Source organism: Pseudorasbora parva, chromosome 3 (assembly GCF_024679245.1).
Source record: "Pseudorasbora parva isolate DD20220531a chromosome 3, ASM2467924v1, whole genome shotgun sequence".
Lineage (NCBI taxonomy): Eukaryota > Metazoa > Chordata > Actinopteri > Cypriniformes > Gobionidae > Pseudorasbora > Pseudorasbora parva.
Window position 1 is genome coordinate 22437709 of NC_090174.1, and position 23341 is coordinate 22461049.

At 36.8% G+C, this 23341-nt stretch overlaps 1 protein-coding gene across 2 annotated transcripts in view; it reads left to right on the forward strand.

Moving 5' to 3' along the window:
* The window catches only part of lnpep (leucyl/cystinyl aminopeptidase), a 37020-nt gene extending 14890 nt beyond the window's left edge, over nt 1-22130 (forward strand). Inside the window, exons 8-18 of one of the 2 annotated variants that reach the window (XM_067438158.1) lie at nt 4248-4379; nt 4526-4657; nt 4857-5008; nt 8588-8679; nt 8779-8962; nt 12456-12612; nt 12733-12917; nt 13122-13283; nt 13375-13515; nt 19339-19420; nt 19537-22130. In XM_067438158.1, the coding sequence (XP_067294259.1) occupies nt 4248-4379; nt 4526-4657; nt 4857-5008; nt 8588-8679; nt 8779-8962; nt 12456-12612; nt 12733-12917; nt 13122-13283; nt 13375-13515; nt 19339-19420; nt 19537-19668 (1551 nt within the window). In that variant the 3' untranslated portion in view covers nt 19669-22130. The remainder of the gene's footprint in view (nt 1-4247; nt 4380-4525; nt 4658-4856; nt 5009-8587; nt 8680-8778; nt 8963-12455; nt 12613-12732; nt 12918-13121; nt 13284-13374; nt 13516-19338; nt 19421-19536) is intronic. The other variant, XM_067438159.1, reaches the window with a different exon arrangement.
* Nucleotides 22131-23341: the final 1211 nt, after the last annotated feature.

Below are 23341 nucleotides of genomic sequence, written 5' to 3' on the forward strand. Positions count from 1 at the left end.
TCAAGGCCGTATTCATTCATTATAAAATAGTATCTAAGTATTTTTGGTGATGATGATGATCTTGTTTTATATTATATATATATTTAATGAGGTATAAGTCAAAATCATTTATGTGGTAACCTTTTTCTTTTTTTAAATTGTCACAGAGATGCTGAAAAAGCTGCCCTTCACTACCTTAAATCGCAAATCGAGTAGCGGTTGGAGGCCTCTCAGGGTTTGGAGAATGTATCCAGACAGATTCAAGAGATGGTTTCCAGTACATAGGGAGCAGCACAAAGGGCAAACCTAGCAAGTTCCAGATGGACAAACATTAAATGCAAAAAACAGTGTGAATATCTTAAAAGAAACTAAAGAGTGGCAAACTCTGAAGCAGTGTTCAAGTTTTAATAAGTTGTACAGCTTGAAGTGTAAAGCTTTTTCTCATAGACAGATATGGCCTATTTATGAATGAATTTAATTTGTCATTTAAACTGATGCAAACAGGGAAAGTGAGTAGAAAAGACTTATCCTGTCGCCCCCTCTAGTGGACAGCTTTAATCATTGCGGCCTTCATTGCTCAGATAACACAAGTCAATGGGATTTTTTGGGAAAGTAAGTCTGACCCGTTAGAAAATATATAAGTGAGTCAGACCAGTCTGAATGTCTGAGCTGAGTTTGGTGAAGCATTATAGTTCTCATAATATTAATAATAAATAATATTTAAATAGGACTATATGCTGGAGCTCTCAAGCAAACTTAATAAAGACCGCAGAGAAACATCACCCAATTCATTATTTATTATTTGTTTTATAATAAAAATAATACGATTTTAAAGGTATGTCATGCTCTTCAACCGACATGATTTTAATTAAACCCAAACTGCTAATTTTGTCAGTATCATTTAATGTATGTTTACTGATACTTCCCACTTTTCTGTCTCTTTCTTATCACGTGAACAGAATAGACACACATTCACAAATATAAACTGTATTTCTATTCAATTTTCTTGATTATTGACATGTCACACATGCCTACCTGCCTTTTGATGTAAATAAAAGACGAGAGTGGCAAATATCACGGACATATTATCATGTACAGTTCAGCCTGTTATTTATTGTTATTTCCATTTCCCTTTTATCCAAAGACACGGGACTATTTGCACCGTATTTATCAATGAGAAACAGGCTATCATACATTATTGGGGGTCGCTTGCAAATCGCAACAGCACGAATTACGTGACAACATCTTTCATATAGCAACATATTTCTGCTTTAAATATTGTGTGTAGTTAGCAGTGTGTGGTGTTTTCGGACATTTTTTTAAATTAAATTGCATTTGTCATCCCCGCACTCGTATTCTGCCTGACAGAACGAAGAGCTCGCGCTGAAGGCGGAGCTGTTTGACCAATCAGATGAAAGAGGCGTTTCGGCGCCGCCCACGTGTGGAAACGAAATATCGAACCCATAAACCGTTTTATAAACCACTAACGAAATATGAAAAATCGAGCCAAAATCTAATTTTTCGCTTTTTAAACTAAACAAAAAAACGAATAAACAACCGGATTTATCAGTTCTCATTATTCCATACCTAACAGGAAATGAAATGATCAGATGATACACGGACCCATGTTGTAGTCCAGATTACAATATAAAAATGTTTAAGTTTGAAAATAAATAGCCTATTAAGTATTTGGTGCTGTGATGAACAGCATTGAGATTATGGCTGAAACGATTCATTGAGTAGAGTTAATCGAATCAAAAAAATCCTCGAGGCAAAATCATCTGCCTCGATGCTTCGCTTAGTCCATTTAACTACACACAGATATTGCAGAAAGACATTTTCTGTGTAAGGACTCGGAGTATGAGCGGATTGCGGTTATATCCGCGGTTCAGGTGCGTATAAACATCCCAAAAATTGAAGGTGGATGAGAGAAATCGTTAATATGTTGATTTTAATAAAGACGCGGAACTCTCATATCACGCTAAAAACGCAATGAATGCGTGTCGTTCTTTAACTTTCGTTTTCAGCTCATGTCGAGATCAAAGACAGCAATGCGAGAGAGAGAGAGCGGGCGGGCATCAGCACTGGTAATATCATTTAATATCGCTGTTTTTAAATGAAGACAACTGTGTGTTGAGCTTCAGGATGCGACGCTGAACATTTAAGTTTCATTTGCGGCAGTTCACGCGTCAGCTGAGGAGATACGAGCAACTCCAAACACATGAACGCGATGGAGTTTGCAGCTTTGCACATGGATCACCGTCATTGTGATGTGTGTGAAATCTTTAATGAGACTTTATATATCCTACTTGATAATATCTTCGAAATGCATCATTAGATGTTCTCAATACTAGGCGCAACGCTGCCTATGCCCTGCTTACGCGTGCAGTGTGAAGCCGGCGTAACGCGCGCGCGTTTGTGATGAGCAGCGCTTGTGCTTTCAGAGCTGATCAGAGCTGCGTGCTTTCATTGATTTGTGTAATTTAATCACACTTTAATCATATTTATAGCTACTAACTTAAAACAAGCTTTGTTACAATGATGAATGATTAGCTCAAAAGATCAGCATGTGTGATGTACTTTAACTGAATTAAACATATCTCGCGTTTGATCATGTTCTAGCGGTTATTCCTCCGTGTGATGTATAGGTTGTCGACCCTGGTTTATGTAAATGTAATTTTGCCAAATAAGTTTTTTTGTTTTGTTAAGCAATCTTCTTCAGTGTAGCTAATATGTGACGATAGCATCGCGCTTAACACGGAGGATTTGAAGTTGTGACGATCGGGTGCGGGTGGATGGTTTGCTTCTAACAGCTGATTCGGTGACGATAGAGCTGATCCGCACATCTCTTGTTCCAAGTTAACCTGTCCAATATGTTTTGCTCCAGTAAAGGAGTAAATAAGACAGTAAATGCTTGTCATGCCTGAGCTGAAGCTGAAACATGAAAGTTAAGTTACAACATAAATACAATGTTAAGTTATTTATATTATTTATAGAATATTTATAGAATATTAGAATATTTATATTATATAGAATTTATAGAATATTTATATTTATATTAGCATTATTGTTATTTATATTACTACTATTTAGATTTATTGGTTGTAGGTTTAGTTTTAGATTGAGCTATGTTTACCTTTTTAAAGTAATTTGAAATAGATTTTTATTTAATATGGCAATTTTATGCATTAAAATTGTTTAGTTTCACAGTTATTAATGTATGCAATTTCAGCAATAAAACTTAATTTTTCTAAAAAGAAAACAAATTAGATGTTAATTTTAAGATACCCGTCTTATTGTCTCTTATTGCTCTTTAATAAAGGAAAAGTAATTATTATCCGATTAATCGATCGATTAAGTGGTAGATTAATCGATTACAAAATGAATCGATAGCTGCAGCCCTAATTGAGATTACAAAAATGAATGGCTGTTTGCAGCATTTAAAAACTTCACTGGTGCGATTGCTTTTGTTTGCGGGGTTTCCAGGTTAATCGCTGCATTGTGCAGTTCCATCCGCACTCTCTGCTGTCATTGAGCGTGCACTTCATTCCGCACGCCTCCTTCGTTCAGCCATGTGCAATTGCACGTTGAGCTTGTTTACATCTGAGCGGGTGTCCCATTGACGAAGAATACAGCGGTGTTGAGCATTGTATACGGTTGATTGGAAAAGTATTATAAGTGCATTATAAAAAAAATAAGATTTTTGAAGTGCCCATGATAACAATACCGTGCATATTCATTACCGTGATATATCACATTACCAACATGTCTACCCAGGACACGTACACAAGTCGTTCTGCTGTAGGACTAGGAAGTGCTGCACTGTTTACACTACATCAACAGTGTAAGAGTCTGACACACGCTAGAAGAAATCATTGAATAAAGTCATTATTTTTGTTTGTTTTTTGCGCACAAAAAGTATTCTCGTCGCTTCATAAAATTAAGGTTGAACCACTGTGGTCTTATGGAGACTGCAATTATGAAGAGTTACAATTTTAATTATGTCTTTACTACCTTTCTGAGCCTTAAGTGTTGTCAGAGAGCTCTCGGATTTCATAAAAAAAAATCGTAATTTGTGTTCCAAAGATGAATGAAGGTCTTACGGGTTTGAAACGACAGGGTAATTAAGGACAGAATTTTTGTGTGAACTAACCCTTTAAGAGAAATACATTTTGTTTATTTCTGTATGCTTTTTGTTGTTGTTGTGGTTGTTTTGAATGTGTGTAATGTAAAATGTCTATATTTAACCTGATGTCTTCCGTTTCTAGGACACTGAATTCTTAAAGGTTCGATTTAAAGCACTAGCCAAAGATGCATTGATCTCGTCCCACCCAGTGTCTACTGTCGTGACCACCCCAGAGCAGGTGGAAGAGATGTTTGACTCTGTGTCTTATGAGAAGGTAGATCATACATAACCTGTTGCTTGTGAAGTGGCTTTAATTAACCCTCTTTTTGAAAATTGGCACAATGTAATCATTTGTCATTGATAGTTATAGGTTTTATATTTATTCTCATAACTTGTTTCTTGAACTGCCTTTTCTGCAAGGGTGCTTCAATACTTCTGATGCTCTATACAACACTCAAAGAAGGGGAGTTTCGAAAAGGAGTGATTGAGTACTTACAGAAGTATAAGCGATCAAACACAGAAAGTGAAGATTTATGGAACAGTCTTTCCCAGGTTAGACCTTTTTTACTAGATTGAATTAATAATGTCTGAAAAGTGATTGCTTTTCAACATTTATGATAACAAAGCAAAAAATGTTTATGTCATTAAAGTTACAACATTGAGCAATGTACACCTTTACCCAATGGAAAAGCAACTGAGCTGAAATCTGAGCCATGTTTTTATTAGACACTGACATCCATGTTCTCCATAGGTGAGCAAACAAAATGTAAGTGTATCTGAGATGATGAACACCTGGACTGTTCATAAGGGCTTTCCTCTGGTCACAGTGAAGAGGAATGGCACTCAAGTGACATTGTCGCAAGAACATTTCCTTCTGAATGCTGAAAACAGCAAGGATGACAGGTAGAGGATTTTAACGTTTAAATGTATTGTAATGAATTAGGGTGGGAACTCTTTGCTGTTTGCTGTTGCTTAATGTTCTTTAGACTCTTTTTGCTACTCTGGAAAATAAATTGCTCTTAACTATCAGTTAAAATTATGTTATTAAATGTTAAGTTCACCTGAAAATTAAAATTCTGTTATTGTTTACTCACTCTCGCGTTGTTCCAAACATGCAAGACTTTTCATTCGTCTTTGGAACACAAATAAAGATATTTTGAATAAAATCTGAGCCAGTTCTGTATCCTCCATTGACAGCTACACAACTACCACTTTATGCTTCACAAAGTTTATAAAGAGATCATAAAACTAATTCATATGGATTGAACGGTTCAGTCCAAATTTTCTGATGAAACATGATCACTTTTTATGATAAACAGGTTTAATTTAACCTTTTATTCACATATAAACATTGACCAGCGAACACAAACAGAAGCTCAACCGAACCTGCTTGACATACGACAACAAACCTCATTGGTTCTTGCTGAAGCTCAAACGTGCTGCATAACACGAGAATGAACCTCATTGGTTCTTGCAGAAGCTCAAACGTGCTGCGTAACACGAGAATGAACCTCATTGGTTCTTGCAGAAGCTCAAACGTGTGTAACACGAGAATGAATCTCATTGGTTCTTGCAGAAGCTCAAATGAGTGTAACACAAGAATTAACCCATTGGTTCTTGCGGAAGCTCAAACATGCGTAACACGAATATGATCCTCATAGGTTCTAGCGGAAGCGCAAATGAGCGTAATGTACGAGAACAAACCTCATTGGTACTTGCGGAAGCTCAAATGAGCGTAACGTACAAGAATAAACCTCATTGGTTCTTGCAGAAGCTCAAACTTGCTGCTTAACACGAGAATGAACCTCATTGGTTTTTGCAGAAGCTCAAATGTGTGTAACACATGAGAATGAACCTCATTGGTTCTTGCAGAAGCTCAAACTTGCTGCATAACACGAGAATGAACCTCATTGGTTCTTGCAGAAGCTCAAACTTGCTGCGTAACACGAGAATGAACCTCATTGGTTCTTGCAGAAGCTCAAACTTGCTGCGTAACACAAGAATGAACCTCATTGGTTCTTAAGGAAGCTCAAATGTGCTGCGTAACACACGAGAATGAACCTCATTGGTTTTTGCAAAAGCTCAAATGAGCGTAACACACCAGAATGAACCTCATTGTTTCTAGCGGAAGCTCAAATGAGCGTAACACATGATATTGAACCTCATTGCTTCTTGCAGAAGCTCAAACATGCATTAAATGATAATGAACCTCATTGGTTCTTAAGGAAGCTCAAATGTGCTGCGTAACACACGAGAATGAACCTCATTGGTTCTTGAACGTAAAGTGAGCATGCTTGAGCTTTCGTTTACCGCAAATAATGTGTGCGTTTATGGATGTTTATATGTGAATAAAAGCCTAAATTCAATCTGTTCATTATATCAAGCAATCAAGTGTCTTCAGAAAATTTTAACTAAACCGCTCAGTTCATATGGACTATTTTTATTACTTTATGAACTTTAAAGTGGTAGTTGCATAGCTGTCAATGGAGGGACAGAGGCACCAGATTTCATAAAAAAATCTCTTATTTTATGATTTGGAACAACATATGGGTGAGTAAATGATGACAGAATTTACATTTTCTGGTGAACTAACCCTTTAAAAGAAGAAACAAAGATTGCATTGGTGTATGGGTCATTTTTTTTTTATTACTTTCAGAAATAATGTTACATACCAGTAACATAAAACATTAAAAACACTATTAACTAATATAATTGGTTTATAAATATCACAGCATGTTTAAAAAAACATGATTTATATTCTGGAGAATATGGTACTGGAATTTCCACTTTAAGGGTTGACTGTGAATGTCAGTTTTTAAAAGGTTTGTATACACTACAATACATTGACCAGCAGCTATATCCCCCTGTAGCCCAAGACTGGCTTCCCACTGAAGCTAAGCAGGGCTGAGCCTGGTCAGTACCTGGATGGGAGACCAACTGGGAAAACTAGGTAGCTGGTGGAAGAGGGGTTAGTGAGGCCAGCAGGGGGTGCTCAACCTGTGGTCTGTGTGGGTCCTAATGCCCCAGTTTAGTGTTACAAGCACCGTTCTTCAGATGAGATGTTAAACTGAGTTCCTGGCTCTCTGTGGTAATTAAAAATCCCATGGTGTAACCCTGGTGTCCTGGCCAAATTCCCTCCATTGGCCCTTACCAATCATGGCCTCCTAATAATCCCCATCCACTGAATTGGCTCTATCACCCTCTCTCCTATCCAACTAATCGCTGGTGTGTAGTGAGCGCACTGGAGCCGTTGTACTGTGGCTGCTGTCACATCATCCAAGTGGAGCTGCCCACTGGTGGTGGTTGAGGAGAGACCCCTGACATGAGTGTAAAGTGCTTGTGGGTGTACAGTAGTATATGAAAGCGCTATATAAATGCCTAATTCATTCATTCACTACCGTTCAAAAGTTTGACCTCAGTAAGATTAGTTGTTAATAATACTTTTATTCTGCAAGGACTTGTTAAATTGATTAAAAGTGTCAGTAAAGACATTTATAAAGATTTCTATTTCAAATAAATGCTGTCCTTTTGGACTTTATTCACCAAAGAATCTTAAAGAAAATATATTATGATGTCCACACAAATATTAGGCACCACAACTGTTTTAACATACTAGATAGATAATAATAAATGTTTCTTGCGCAGTAAATCAGCATATTAGAATGATTTGTGAATGATCATTTGACACTGAAGAGCACATGGGAAAGTGTGAACAAGTACTAATGAGGTGAAATCACTCTTCTGAAAGGCTTTGTATCATTATTTTTCATACATATACTATAGAAACGTGACAATATAACCTACAAATACTGAACCAGGAAACTTTGTGAAACACAAAATTTATGTCACTGCCAATACCCATTTTGGGGACAGATGTAATGGCTGCTGAAAATTCAGCTTTGACATCACAGGAGTAAATTATGTTTTAAAGCATATTAAATAGAAGCAGTTTACTGTTAAATTACCATAAAAAAATTTTATCAGCATTAGAGACTTCGGACCCACTTTATATTAGGTGGCCTTAACTATTATGTTCTAAGATTTTAATTAATCATTTTATACAATGCGCTTATTGTTTACATGCATGTTCTTACATTGTACTTACATTTTAAAAATACCTGCATGTAATTTCATCTGTAATTCATTTCTGTAGTTACATTTGTAATTACACAGCTGGCACTTCCCTTACCCCTAACCCTTAAACTTACACACACCACCACACCTGTCCCTAACTCTACCCGTATCTCACCTCAATATCAGTTGTTTTACAATACAATTTGAACACAATAAGTACATTGTACTTATTTTTTGACGTAAGTACGTAGTACTTAAGGCCACCTAATATAAAGTGGGGCCGAGACTTCTTCCAAAAACTTTTAAACTGTATATGTCAAGCTCTGTTATTGATCTATTAAAACAGCAAGCTTGATGTGAAGTCTGCCTCTCTTAATGTTAATTGATGGACTTTTGTGTTATCTTTAGCAGATTGTGGCATATTCCCCTGACATATGTGAACGACAGCTGTAGTGTTCTCAGCTCCTGCAAGCAAGTGTTTCATCTCAAGGACAAAACAGGTGAGTATTGCCCTCAGGACCAAATGCACTGACATAGACGGATGATTCCAGGATACTGGAAATGATAATATACTGTTTGTTGCTTTAAATCTTTTCCAGCCATATTAAACCTTCCAGGTCAGGTGAAGTGGTTGAAGTTCAACTTCAGGAGCGATGGCTTCTACATAGTGGATTATGGTGTGGATGGATGGAGGGCCTTGATTGAGGCTTTGAATGTGGACGTAAATGTCCTCCCCTCTCAAGACAGGGCAGCTCTCATCAATAACGTCTTTGCTCTCTCCAGGTAGATCTTATTTTAAATGAAAGGTTAATGAAGGTTGATGCTACAGGATTCCCACTGTCAAGAAAACTGTCATTATCAGGAAGTCATTCATTTATTATTAGTTATCAATAGTTTTCTTTTTGTGATTCAGCTATAAATTATATTTATTATATAAAATTGCTATTTGAGATTGCAGTCTCACAAAAAAATACACATTTTAAACAATTTGAAAATATTTTTAAAATAATTATTCCATCATGAACAAAAAACACCAGAAATTGAGATTGATTGTACATATGAGAAAATGTTATAGTGATAATATTGTAAAACCCATCAAAACCCAGTATGCAGTATTTATATGTTTTAATATTTTAATATATTCAAGAATATTTTCTGCAGTTCAGCATGAAATTATTTTTCCTTTTTAATTCCTTTCTTCTGAAATACTCTACTATTCAAAAATGTGAGGTCGGTAAGATTTGTATGTCTTATGCTCATTGAGGCTGCATTCATTTGATAAAAAATTCTGTTATATAGTTGAAATATTATTACAATTTAAAGGCCACATAACACACCATTTCTGCCAATCTCATGTTAATTTTGCATACCTATAGAGTAGTAATGCAACCTTCATATCCTCAAGAGTTTTTTGTTTTATTATATTTATAAAAATACAGATATGCTGTACCTAATTTTTTCTGAAAACAGCTGAACTTGTGCAGTGGGTGGAGCTAAAGAGACACTAACACGTACACGTACACGCACACGAAATACATCATTGCATTATCGTTGGATAACTTTCAGTTCACTGTATGTTTGTGTTGTTTACTTGATATTAGGGCTGCACGATTTGGGGAAAATATAGAATTGTGATTATTCTAGGTAAAATTACGATTGCGATTTTAAAATGCAATTATTGCTATCATTATTATTTATTTATTTTTACAAATGAAAAGTGTGTGTATATTTTGTGTTTATATATTAATATGACTAATAATTATTATTATTATGATTATTATTACTGCTAAAATATTTTTACAAATAAGAAATAGAGTATGTCAGAATAAATATAACAATACAATACTAATTATTATTATTAATTATTATTATTATTTTTGTAAAACTTATTTTATTTAAAAAAAAAAAACTGCTGGGTTACTACCTATTAATATGCAGACAGCCTATGACTAAAACTCATTAGACAGGTCTAAGCCTAAGGAGTTATTGTAATAAAATAAAATAATATATATATATATATATATATATATATATATATATTATTTATTTATTTATTATTATCATTATCATTATTATTATTATTATTATACAAATCTGTGTTGTTTATCTGTGATATCAATTTCTTAAAGTCTATGTCTTTAATATGAAATATGAACCTCTTGTGCATCCACTGTGGGGAAAAAAACATGGATTGTCCTATAAATGTATAATTTTTTAAGTTTATTAAGTTTTAAAATGTATTAAGTATTATTTTCTTATTATTTATTACCTAAAATTTCTTTAATTCATACTGAAGGCCAGAGGGCGCCCTCGAGCAGAAAAGCTACATTTGCCTCAGAGAAGTAATGAAGTTAGTTTTCAGGAAATCCCTGATGTGAACAAGGGGGTAATCTAGCGCTCGGAAAGCGTTCCACCCCTAGGGGCTGCCATTGCTAACCAAGCCATCACCTGCTGTTAGCATCCCATTGACTCCCATTCATTTTTGAGTCACTTTGACAGTGAATAACTTTACATCTGAGGGGTTTAAAGACTCCATTTGTCCATTGTTTATTTCTAAAGAAACACGACAATGTATAAAAGGCTCCATTACCTTGTATCTTACACTATCGCCCCGCAGAAGCTGTTTTTGTAAAAATAGGCTAACGATTGCGTCATAACCAGCGCGACCCTGTCGCACAGTTGAGAAATTACCGTATAGACCTGAGGAGACGCTCGCAGGCAATCTTTTACTGTCTATGAGACAGTCGGGGGGAAGTGGAGACATAAAGTCTGATAAAGTCAAGGGAGAAGAATGGAGAGAAGCCCATAGTGAGCCAAAAGCAACGGGAGAAAATATTTAAACAACGTGATTCAGCTTTCAATTTCCACATCTACTAGAAGACTCACAGCTGTCAGACAGGAGGCTCACGTCACATCTACGTCGTCAAGCTCAGTCTGAGCCTGCGCAGTTCGCTCAGCCATCAGGAAGTGAGTGCCCCTAGGTTGACTTCATTCTTTCGCCGTAGACGTCAATGGGAACGCTCGGTCCATTTCTTTTACTGTCTATGGATGTGAAGCTAACGCGGTGTAAACAGAAGATAGAAACGCTTTAATTAAACATGGCGACAATAAACACGACTGCAGCCAAATATGGTGTGTTTGAGTTCTTCAAGCCGTCAAGGGTATTTTCATAATAACAGAGTATATTATAATGCAGGGCTGATTGACAGACTTCATCACTGTATAGAATACTATAAAATAACGCATCGTCTGCCTCACTCTGTGATGAGAAGCCACATCAGCTCACAAACACTCGACTGACGATATGAAGTGAGGTAAAACGTTATTAAACGTCATCTTGTGTTGAACAGGTTTATGTGCGCTTCACTAGTTTGTGAAGATGTTTGACTGGTGTTGATTTTTCAAACGCACATTATAAGCAACTTAAACTCGTAATCTTTCAGACGGAGCAGCGTTTACTCCTGATCACAGAGCCGTACTTCACTAACACTGGGCAAATCGCCAAAAGCCAAATCGCGATTTCATTTCGATTTCAATTAATTGTGCAGCCCTACTTGATATGCACTTACACACCAATTGCCAACAAAACATGGACATTTGATGCAGTTTCACTCGCCACCTGCGGTTTTAACTCGTGACCAGGAACTCTGTTGCTTCTCCGGGAAACTGCATCCACTGTTTCCTTAACGCTGGGTTATTTGGCAAGCTGATCAAGGATATCTTTCCCTCGCAACCCAAAAAACACACTTCTTTAGTGACATTGTTGATGTCCTGGTCTTAAAACATAATGATAGCGTTACCGACGGGTACCTTAAACCTAAACGAAGCTTGTTAATGGGCATCCTCTCGCTTTCACTCTGGTTGATGTGCACATGCGCTTATCCAGTGAAGTGCCCATACAAGGAATTCCGCCCTTTCTGAAGTCATACAGGGTCATAGTCGGGGGAAAAAAAGTTCAGAAACGTATTCGAAATGTATTCAAACTCTTGCAATTTAAAGAAAACCAAAACATTAACCAACCTGACTTTATAGCAGCCATTACTCCAGTCTTCAGTGTCACATAATCCTTCAGAAATCATTCTAAAATTATGATTTGATGGCCAAGAAACATTTCTTAAACATTTCTTTTTGAAAAAGGTTTTTATTTTTATTTTTTTCTTACTAACTCCAAACTTTTGTGCAGTGATGTACATGTCTCGGTTAATAAGTGAAAATAAAGAATATTGCCAGTTGTTAGATGTTTGGGATGCTTAATTATGCTTTATCTTTCCCCCAGATTGGGCAAGGTGTCCTTCAGGCAGGTCTTAAACCTAATGGAGTACATCAGAAATGAGACCGAGACAGCTCCTCTGACTGAAGCTCTTTTTCAGCTTGGTCAGATTTACAGGCTGCTGGACAAAAGATCAGATTTGAAGTTGGCCTCTAGAATGACAGTAGGAAACAACATTCATCTATAACATCTTCCCCAGCTGCTGTATTCAAATGTCTCTCTTTATTTCATCATAGGGCAACATATTTAGTTCTAACACTTGTTTTGACTTCAATCTTTGCAGAGTTACATTGACGACCATTTTGGAAGTTTGATGGACAGTCAGTCATGGGAACCGGAAACTTCTGTGTCGAAGATGACTCTTCGCTCTGCCCTGCTGGAGATGGCATGTTCCCTCAACAGACTCAACTGCACAACACAGGCCAAACGTCTGTTTGATCAGTGGGTCAATTCCAACAAGACTTTTCAGTAAGTTTGAGTAGTTCTTGACCCATTACCCTTGACTTAATTATTTGAATTGCTCTTCATTAACTAATAGCTAGTCTTGTGATTTAGCACAAAATATATATATATTATTATTATTATTGTTAGTCTGTAAATAGAAAGAGTCTTAGGTCCTTGACTTGTACTTCTCACTGCAGTTTTCTTTACTTGCGATATGCTTTGTTTTAGGATTCCCAGTGATCTCATGAGAACAGTCTTCAAAGTTGCCGCCCTAACAGAAGACGGATGGGATGTGCTTCTAAGCACATATAAACACTCCATCTATGACTCAGAGAAGCGCAAGACACTGGAAGCTTTGGCCAGTACCCAGAATGTACGGAAAATCATTTGGTAAGTCTGGGCGTCTTGTTCTGTTGGAAGGAAAATTCTTTCGAACTGTCAGCACATGCAATACTAAATTTCACTTGGGTTATCATTTTAGGATTCTACAGAAAAGTCTTTACGGAAGTGAGATTCAAACTCAAGAGTTTCCGTTGGTGATCGACACAATTTGCAACAACTTTGCTGGCTACCTCTATGCTTGGGATTTTGTGAAGGAGAACTGGGAAAACATCACTCAAAAGTAAGTGGTTAACTTTTCATAATTAAAGAATCAAATAACCCCTGGAGGAGGAGAATTACTTAAAGCTACACTGTGTGATATTTTCCCCCATCTAGCGGTGAATAATAGTTTCTGTTCCTCTCAATTTCGATTTCGTTTCAACTCCTACGGTGGCCGATTTAGTCATGGCTTCCAGTTCGACCTCTTTTGTGAGTGTTGCTTCAAGTGATGAGGTTACTTTTGAAAACTATTATAATTTGCAGTTATTTAATTTGCCAAATGATCTATGCTCAAATTAATCTATGTAAAATGAATAATAGTTTTACGTTTTCGTTATTGTTTACCATTTCATTGCTAACATCAGCTATCAGGTTCCCAGACGAATGCAAGCTAATCTTAGTAAAGTAACTTTTATCAGTGCTATCGTTATTCTGTATATTGTACGACATCACTAGTGTAAGGCAAACAAATTATAATGCAATTAAAATATTAATCTCATGTTATCCGTCATAGAACACGGATTTATGTTATAAGGTAAACAATACTTTTTCATCATTGACGCGAGGAAAACTATCCTGTCGTTCTAGTGTTATACACAGCACACCATGATATAATTAGCCAAGCAACAATAAAACTTCCAATATACACAAATAGGCTGAATTAATATTACCTGTCGAGAAGAAAGCAGGCAACGTCGGCGTTCTTTTTAAAATCGTTGCTCCTCATGAGCTCTTTCCATCTTGGAAAGGCCACTCCAATATTTATTTTGTCTTGTTGATTTGCCCATTGCATTGCCGTCTTAATTCTCTTTTCCGCTTCCTTGGCGACTCTGATACATATCCCGCAATATTACTAGGTCCCCGACCGGAGTCGAATTCGGTAATCAATTCCGGGACGTGGTTGCTTTCACACAGAAGGCGACCCGGCAATGTTCCGGGAATATTGCGGGTCCGACGTGCAGTGTGAAAGGGGCTTAAGAGTGATCCTCCATCGTCATATAGCAGCCTCAAGCAATCCTCCTCTTCACAATCGACACAGTGCCATCGAGTGTTAAAAAGCGAAAAGCGAAGCTTGAATTTACGGGTATGTCCCTCTTTGGCAAATGTACTTTCAAGATGGAGGGGCAACATGGCGACCGCCATCCGAACCCTCACCCGTATGTATTTTCAATGGTATATTATAAACTTACGAGAATACTTTATTACTTGAAAGAAGTAAATATACATTAATGAGCACATATATTTTTGAAAGAACTAAGTGATTTTAGCTAAGAATAAACTAAAAAAGTTACACAGTGTAGCTTTAAAGGGTTAGTTCATCCAAAAATTTGAATTAGCCCATGATTTACTAACCCTCGAGTCATGCTAGGTCGGTGTTTCCAAAACCTGCCGTGGAGGACTCGCACCACTGCATGTTGCATGTTTTCCTCATCAGACACACCTGAACTAATTCATCAGCTCATAAGTAGAGATGTCCTGAAGTGGGTGTCTGAGGATGGAGACTAGGGCTGTGTATTGCCAAGAATCTGGCGATGCGATACGTATCACGATACAGGGGTTACGATACGATGTATTGCTATATTGTAAGAAAAAAAACTATTCATTATTTTTTAGAAAGATTAATTTTAAAGAATAAAGAACACAACCATATGCACAAAACATGACAAGTAACTGTTTTATTTAATTAATACAGTATAATTAATATCACTAATCACTATTTTGTATATCTAATTAAAGGGAAAAAGTAAAGTGACTGCAGGATTCTTTATGTGTACATGTTTTAAAGGTTCACAGTATAGCAGTTTTTCATTTCTAAACTATTTAGCAACAGAAAGTGCATAGTTCATTCATTGACTGATATTTATATTTTTTTATATTTTTATATTTAATACTGTAAAGCTGTTTTCTTTAATGCAGTCTATTGTATAAAGTCCCGTTTTAAGTAGGCTCCTGAACTGCAGAGCTGGTGCAGCCATATCCACATCACTATGATCAGATGCTTTCGTTCTGCTGCCACTGCTGTCAGTTTTGGAGTGTTCATTTTGTTACTGAAGAGGAAAATTTTCTATATTCTATTGAAACGCTTCTCAGCAACGCGGGTGACGTTTCGATGTTAAGCGAGCTCTCCGAATAAATATTTCCTGAGTACTGGATTTTAACTTGGCCTATTTTGCAAACAAAATGACTCTTGTTGAATTCCTTAGTGGCTTCTGTGTAGCTGAAGCCAAAATGAGTCCACACTTCAGCTCTGTAAACCGCAGGAGCAGAATAATTCTATCATCTTTTTCTTTTTTTAGAGGTTTGCTAATGCTAATGCACACACACACATTCAACTTGCGCTTCTCTGGCTCCGCGCGTCAGTTACGTTCTGAGATAACATTGCCATCTAGCAGTTGGGTTGTATACAGTCTGTGGAACACCAAGCCACAAATCTAGGATGTAAATAAATAAATATATAAATATCGATACAGTGTTTTTGAGAATCGATACAGTATCGGCAAACAAAATATTGCGATATTCACGTGTATCGATATTTTCTTACACCCCTAATGGAGACATGCAAAATGTTTAAGCTTGGAACATACTCTGCAAGAACAAAGAAATTTGTTCGTTTTCTCAAGGTGGCAAGAACAAGAACAAAGTAAGTTCTGGCCAGTACATGCCATACTTCACTAGAAAAGCAGGTGCTGATCTCTGTGTTTTTCTCTCCATTAACCCCGCCCACTTTAAATGTATGACCAATCATGCAATAGTTCTCGGACACGCAAGAAAAAAGTTCTGCTCAGGCGATGTGTCGAGAACAAGCTGCGAGAACTCCCAAACCAGGGCTGCGAGAACAAAATGTAGAACTTTTTTCCCTGTTCTTGCGGAGTATGTTGCAGCCTTTAGCAACATTACACACTAGCTAAAGTTAAAAAAAAAAGTGAAATAGGGTTTTACCACCCCTTTAACATTGATTGCTTTCTTTTTTTTCCCCTAGCTGTATATACAGTGAGGAAAATAGGTATTTGAACACACTGCTATTTTGCAAGTTCTCCCACTTGTCATCGTAGGTGCATGTCCACTGTAAGAGACATAATCTAAAAAAAGAAATCCAGAAATCACAATATATGATTTTTTAACTATTTATTTTTTATGATACAGCTGCAAATAAGTATTTAAACACCTGTCTATCAGCTAGGATTCGGACCCTTAAAGACCTTTTAGTCTGCATTTAAAATGTCCACCTCCACTCCACTCCATTTATTATCCTAAATTAGATGCACCTGTTTGAGGTCATTAGCTGCATAAAGACACCTGTTCACCCCAGACAATCAGTAAGAATCCAACTACTAACATGGCCAAGACCAAAGATCTGTCCTAAGACACAAGAGACAAAGTTGTACACCTCCACCATGCTTGAAAGGGCTACGGGGAAATTGCCAAGTGGGTTGGTGAAAAAAGCTCCACTGCTGGAGCAATCATTAGAAAATGGAAGAAGCTAAACATGACTGTCAATCTCCCTTGGACTGGGGCTCCATGCAAGATCTCACCTCGTGGGGTCTCAATGATCCTCAGAAAGGTGAGAAATCAGCCCAGAACTACATGGCAGGAGCTGGTCAATGACCTGAAAAGAGTTTGAAATCATGCATGGCATGGAAGGTTCCCCTGCTTAAACCAGCACATGTCCAGGCCCGTCTTAAGTTTGTCAAAATAGAGCGTTTTGGTCATAATTCCACTAAACGTGTTTGGAGGAAGAAGAATGATGAGTACCATCCCAAGAACACCATCCCTACTGTGAAGCATGGAGTGGTAGCATCATGCTTTGGGGGTGTTTTTCTGCACATGGGACAGGGCGACTGCACTGTATTAAGGAGAGGATGACCGGGGCCATGTATTGTGAGATTTTGGGAAACAACCTCCTTCCCTCAGTTAGAGCATTGAAGATAGGTCGAGGCTGGGTCTTCTAACATGACAATGACCCGAAGCCACACACAGCCAGGATAACCAAGGAGTGGCTCTATAAGAAGCATATCAAGGTTCTGCCGTGGCCTAGCCTAGGGAGCTCAAATTCCGTGTTTCTCAGTGACAGGCCAGAAACCTGACTGATCTAGAGAAGATCTGTGTGGAGGAGTGGGACAAAATCCCTCCTGCAATGTGTGCAAACCTGGTGAAAAACTACAGGAAACGCTTGACCTCTGTAATTGCAAACAAAGGCTACTATACCAAATATTAACATTGATTTTCTCAGGTGTTGAAATACTTATTTGCTGCTGTATCATACAAATAAGTAGTTAAAAAAATCATACATTGTGAATTATGTCTCTCATAGTGGACATGCACCTACGATGACAATTTCAGACCCCTCCATGATTTCTAAGTGGGAGAACTTGCAAAATAGCACGGTGTTCAAATACTTATTTTCCTCACTGTATATGTATACATATGTTTGCTTGCTGTGATGGTCGGTGTTGCCTGTGTTACCAGTGTTCAGACACAACACTGGTTACATCTCTTGCCCACTGCAACACCCCCACCCCCCACCGTCTTATAGATGTTTTTTTATAGTAATAAAATCATTTAGTTCCTTTAGAGAACAGACACTACAAATGAACACAGAAACGTGTCTGCTTAATACAGCCTTGAGCTGAATGAGAGTCGCAGCACAGATTAGCAATACAATGAAATAACTGAACATGTATCTGTAGGCTATACATGTGATAAGCGCTGTTAGTAGAGTCCACCGCTTAGGCTCATGTAAATCAAAAGAAGATAATGTGAAAAATATGAAGTCAAACAAAGGAGAGAGTTTCTAAAAATCTTCACCCTGGCTGGAGTTTTAAAAAAAGTCCGGTTTCAGTAACTGGATACAGTGTTTGCGTGTGGACGAACAGCCAAACGCATAGAAAAAGCTGCGGTTTTGAAAATACCCGTGTTCGTGTGGACAGGGCCTAAGTGTGTTCCACGAGACTTGGCTCGACAATGACGATTTTTGCAGCTGGTTACAAGCTGTCCCCACCAATAAATATGAAGCTCGCTGCACAGTATGCAAGCCCTTGAAACTGAGATCAGTGCTAAAGGGGATGAACTCAGAGATATGTAGGGTTAGGTTGTCTGTACTAGTTTTGTGTTGGGAATATGGATGCCAAGTTCTGTCATCTATCATTCATAAGTATTTTGATATCAGTTTCTGAGTTTATTTAATGTTTCTATAACTGAATCAATAAAAATAGAATGTTAATAGAGAGTTTCTGAGAAATAGAGAGTTTCTGAGATCATTTATAATGCTTTTAGTAATGTCATGTTGGTCTTAAATTTAACTTACTGAAACCTGCAAGAACCCTGTATATGTGTGTATTTAAATGTATATGTGTGTATTTAAATAAAAATTATATACAGTACACTATACACATACATATATTATGTAAACAGAAACACTTTTATTTTGAATCCAATTAATTGCCATTAATCGTTTGGCATATTAGAATGATTTCTGAAATATCGTGTGAAAATTGAAGATAGAGTAATGGCTGCTTTCATATTTATATTAAAATAGAAAACAGTTAATTTAAATTGTAATAATCTTTATTAATATTAATGTTCCTAACGTCTTTTTCATTAAATAGAGTAGTTTTGGTGATCATAAGAGCATAGTTTGGCCATTTTGATGCCAGGACTGCGGAAAAACCTTAATAAATATGTAAATGCATTTTCTTATGTTTGTGGTTTATTGATTTGCGTGTAAAACCTTTAAATGGGGTTTTTACAACGAGGTGATTTTGCAAATGTATCAATTGGTTCATTGTATGTTAAAGCATTCAATGTGTAATTTAATGGTTTTCCTTATCGATTTTCTTCATGTAAGGTTTCCTGTCGGATCCTTTGTCATTCAGAGCATCATCATGTCTGCAACCAGTCAGTTCTCCACAGAAACGCATCTCATGGAGGTCTGTTCTTCCAAAAAAAAAAAGAAAAGATCAACATAACTTTGATTAAATGAAAAAGTCCACTTTGAATTCATGTTTTTTGCACTAAATTATTATTTTTCACCCTTCCCCTCCAGGCCCAGAACTTCTTCAGTTCTCTTGGGGCGAAAGGTTCTCAGATGAGGATCGTGCAGGAGGCCACTGAGACCATTAAACAGAACAAACGATGGATGAAGAGGAACTTGGGGGAGCTCCAACAATGGTTGTAGTGCGAGCAGGAGACGGCTCCTATCTTGTGCCTCTCACTCTCTCAGGTGATGTCACAGGGCACATGCAGGTGTGAGAGATATTACCAATATTACAGCCAGAGCCATAAATGTACACACATTAAGTCAAACTCAAGACAGAAGGGCAGATTAACTTGGATGTAAAGGGCCGTTTAAAAACATTTCTTTTCAGGGCATCTTTTAGGGAATTTTCCTGAGTACTCCAGTGAGCTGTGACCTAGCCAGAAGCTTACTAGATATCTCCCTGTAAACATTCAGCCTTTAATACTAGCTATGTAAATGAACAAGTCTGGATATTAAGTGTAAAGCAGATGCATTTTCTTCCTTCCTTCCTTCAAGTGAAATAGAAGCGTAAAGTCAGCAGCATATGATTTCCTGTGTCACTTTAGTGTTGCTGCTTGGGAAAGGTTGATGTGTTTTCTTTTCAGTATGTGTATGGCTCTGGCCTCTAGCACTATTTGCACTATTGAAAAATTCACCTTGCTCAGGGCAAATCTGGTTGTTGTTGAAATATCATGATGCACATAATCCCTTTTACTTGATGTCGGTGGCTACAGACCAAAACCTTCCTCCAGTATCTTAAATATGCCCTTGCCATGCATTGCCAAAAAAAAAAAAAAAAATAGTTGCGTAATGAAAAACTGAAATCAGTGTCCCAACAAGCCCCTTTCTTCTAAGTAAAGTTTTATTTATGTATGTAGCAGTGATGCTTTTAATCATTTGCATAGTCTGCAATGCTTATAATCCAGCACTGTGTAAATGTTATTGCCTGAGAAATGCTCCAACTTTCATCCTTTGCACAAGTTTAATTTAGAGTTAAGCGTGTATATTATGTATTATTTGTGCAGGCTTGCATATAGGTAAAAGAGAGTTTCTTTGTTTGTCATTGGAAAGATTAATTTAGCCTTTCTGAAACGTTTAAGTGTGGATTTTATTTGGGGGTTTGCCATGCACATTCTGATGAAGCGGAAACATTTTAGTTTTGTTATATATACAAGAGGAAAAAAAAATTAAACTGTGGGTGCAAATATATATATATATATATATATATATATATTTATATATTTGTTAGCAAGTTTGGAGAAGTCTTTGTGTACAGAGCTTAAGTTAAGGCTACAAGACAAGAGGCCTCTAAAGTCACATCACTGATGGAGAGTTGTTACGTTTTACACACCTTGCTAATCTTCACTGGTTGCTACTGATTTTTACTCTTCAAGGATTTTTTTTTTTTTTTTGTGTGTGTGTGTGTGTGATGTGTCTTCCTCTCTGATTTTCTAGCTATTGGGGAATTGTTTTTTCAAATGCCTTTAGTTTGTCAAAAAATTAAAAAAAAACAGTCATAACTGTATTACATCCAGTGTCAAGATGCACATGTATTTACCTTTTTGTAAACTCATAATACAGGCCACAAATACACGCAAACAATTTTGTTTTAATGAACAAAACTTACTGGGATATTATCATAAATATATATGTGCATTTTTATTTATGCTTTTTAATATTGTTTTAACTCCATACATAGATGTGTGAGTGTGAAAATCTGTGCTCAGTGTGTCTAAAGCTCACGTTAATACACTTCCAGTTTTTATATATATATATATATATATATATATATAGCTCATTGCTTTGACCTCATAGAATGTCAAATATGACTGGTACATTGTAATACAGCTGGTACATTGTAATTATTTTGTATGTAGCAGTTGTAATTTTGCTCTTGATCATCAGATTACTTCATATATTTGTGATAGAAGTGAATGGTAGTCTTTAAAGAAAGGACTATGGCACCATTGTTACACTGTAATGTACACTTCTAATGTCAGGTTGGAGCGTTACAGTTATCGATGAATGTATTCATGTTTGTTACTATGGATCTGTTTAAACACAAACATTTTGATTGTAATTCCCATGTATCTGAATTCATCTGGATTGCAATATGGTTAATTAAACACAAGGAAGTGTGAAAAATACAGTGCATCTATCAGTTGATTGAATCAGTTTTTTTGGAAATGTTTACTTTAGATGTCGCGGAGCTGTCATAATTTAGGATTCATTTGAACCTGTTGATTTCTGTGATGTCCCTCGTGAGGTATTTTGTGTTGCTGACTGCCATTCACAAAAATAAGTATCCATGTACTAATCCCCCAAATGTCTCCTTGTGCTTTATAGAAATGCTATTTTTGCAAGATTCCTGAAACTGTTTAAATTAGAATTATGCTTGCTTAAGAAACATTTTCTGTGTTAAATTACTTGAAAAAACTTATAATGCCTGAAGAAAAAAATGATTTATTTGTTTAAACAGGTTGGGAAATTTTTATTTTATGTTGTTAAACTGCTTTACACTGGGTTTGGATTTTAAGTTTTTAGGATGTTGCTTAATGAAAAACCACTGACCCATCTTTATAAAAGACAAAAAAAGCAATAAAAAAATGTTTGTGCACAAATTCCACAAGTGTTTTTTCTAGATATTCAGAAGATGGCGCTGTTCTCTCTTGCTCTCATTCTTTTTTCCAAACATTTAGGTGCAAGGATCAATGGAAACACATGATGTGAAATAAGTAATTGATAAATGAATATGCTCTATATAATAATTATTTGTATTTATAAATATTACTGTTTATTATAGTGATAGGATTTTTGTTGAAGCTAATGTTTGTTATAGGGGTGCCCTTTTTGTGTCAAATAAGTCTGATGTCTTAGAATAAGTATCTATGTGAATTATAGCATGTTAAAATTGTCACTTATTGAGGGTGAGCAAAAATGTGCTGTTTTGTGTCCCTTTAAATGCAAATGAGCTGCTGCTGCTCCCAATCTTCTTTCAAGAACAGGGCAGAGCTTTAAAGGTGTCATGAACTTGTCCGAGGTCAACTAATGATGGTCGTGTGGACTTTTACATTCAAAAACATCATAACCAATAAGTAATAGGCTATTTTCTACACTGGTTTTGAGGATCTCTCCTGAACGCTGGGTTTTGGTGGGCGTGACGCACTGGAGACTTGGAAGTAAACGCCCACGGCTAGGATTGGATAAGATTTGCATATTTAATGAGCTTAAGCTCCCCTGTCAGTTCACATGAGAGAGGAGAGATTGAGGGAGAAGTGGCAACCGGAATGATTTTCTCGATCACAGGGCTCGTAAACATCTTTATCAAACAAACACAATGATTTATTTCTCATCCACCTGCGATTGATCAGACTATTATTTTTATATTACACATAGCCCGCACGATCAGTCGATATAAGCGCGTGTGCGCGCCATGTAACCTTCAAATGTCAAGAGAGACAATAGCACAGTTCAAGAACGGAATATTATGAGATTCATCGGCCTGCCGGGCTTTGCGAGCCCTGACCCATACGTGTCTGAGTCCAGCGTGCTAAAGGTATGTTTCTGTTAGACACACACACAAGCAAAACGATCTATAACAATGCAATACTATTACTTATAAAAACACATTTTACTCACATAAGTGTGTTGCACCATTCCTGTCGGATCCAAATCCAGCATCGACCAGAGATTTGTTTACAAATGATTCCGCAGTGAAATGAAGTGAACATGTCTTCCTCACTTGAGCTTGAACTTCATTAAAAATAGTCCAACCACACATTCCTAACATTAGGATCCAAAGGAAGCTTATGCAGCAACTGTGTTCTTCCAC